The sequence below is a fragment of the Trichinella spiralis genome, assembly GCF_000181795.1.
Source record: "Trichinella spiralis strain ISS 195 chromosome Unknown Scfld5453, whole genome shotgun sequence".
NCBI classification, from domain to species: domain Eukaryota; kingdom Metazoa; phylum Nematoda; class Enoplea; order Trichinellida; family Trichinellidae; genus Trichinella; species Trichinella spiralis.
In genome coordinates, this window is record NW_003532392.1 from 1 (window position 1) to 1171 (window position 1171).

Sequence of the window (1171 nt, forward strand, 5' to 3'; positions counted from 1 at the left end):
TTGGTTGAAATAGAAAAAGCCCCTCTCTCTTCTTACCCCTTACCCCATCCTCTGTGTCTGGTGATGATATTTGGTAAGGCAGGATGGGACACTTGTCAAACCTATGGAAATTATACGCTGATTCAAAAGAAAGCTAAAGATGGTGATATTTATTGGTCGAATTTAGTCTTGTTCCCGTGTGTGAATACGTAATTCCATCAAAGCGTGGAGAGAGGAGAGATCATATACGTTTTTGATTATGGGTTTCTCAATCAAACGCAAAGCAGCAGCACGTGTGATAAAATATATATATGCATATAAAAATGCAGCGCATGCATGCTGTCGCATCGCATGTGCGTGTGTGAGTGTGTGCTTAGCCTCTTTTGAAAAGGCACAGAAAATGGAAATCTCTATTGTGTGTACGTGTGTGTGTGTGTTTAGAAGTGTCCTTATGGTAAATGGAAACTCACTTCATTCTACTTCATTTGATCCATTTCCGAAAATTAATTTTCATAATTGTTCAATAAAATGATTACGGTGGTAGTATGGTAATGGCAAAATTTTTCACCAGAAGTGTCATTTGAAAAATTCAGCTCATATAAGTCAGAACAGGTTGGAAAAGAAATTGGTCAACTTGACATACTATATATATATTATGTGTATTGGATGCTAATGAAAACAGGCCGTTCAGCAGCAGAAGCAGCAACAACATCTCGTACAACGACCGAGTGTGATAAATTTTTAGGTCGATAAAGGTTGTTGATGTTTTCTTTGCTTTTTCTCTTTCTCATCTTATGTGAAAAATAATTTTCTTCAACTATACATATATATATAAGAAAATATGCACAAAATGAACAAAATCAAAATTTTTCTTTTTTCTTTCTTTTTTGAAGAATTGATAGATAGATATTCATCATTTCAACTTTTATCCATTTGACAATTTTGGGGTGATGAAGAATAATTGAAAATGTTGAACTCTCCGGCAAGTTTCTGTAATTGGGTGAAATTTGAACAGTTGCACAGGTGTGGCAGATTTGATTTCGATAACGAATGCGCAAGTTTACTTTCAGATGAGTGTTGATGATTGGAAAATTTCTCTTGACATCTATCATTATATCAAATTTATATTTCGAACGTTAAGAATTTCGTTTGAGATGTACTGAAACTGCCTTGCTCATATTTGGCATTGTTT

The 1171-nt window shown here is 34.6% G+C and overlaps 1 protein-coding gene across 1 annotated transcript; it reads left to right on the forward strand.

The window, feature by feature from the left end:
• The first annotated feature begins 238 nt into the window (after nt 1–238).
• Nucleotides 239–885, forward strand: Tsp_15367 (conserved hypothetical protein). Its single transcript, XM_003366763.1, has 3 exons — nt 239–433; nt 583–707; nt 873–885. The coding sequence occupies exons 1-3, from the start codon at nt 239–241 to the stop codon at nt 883–885; spliced, it is 333 nt and encodes a 110-aa protein (XP_003366811.1).
• The last annotated feature ends 286 nt before the right edge of the window (nt 886–1171 follow it).

Bases quoted from the DNA above. Each gene is read 5' to 3' on its own strand.
- Tsp_15367 (XM_003366763.1), top strand. From the start codon at position 239: ATGGGTTTCTCAATCAAACGCAAAGCAGCAGCACGTGTGATAAAATAT. The intron at 434-582 runs GTAAATGGAAAC...AGCTCATATAAG, and splicing joins TGTTTAGAAGTGTCCTTATG to TCAGAACAGGTTGGAAAAGA.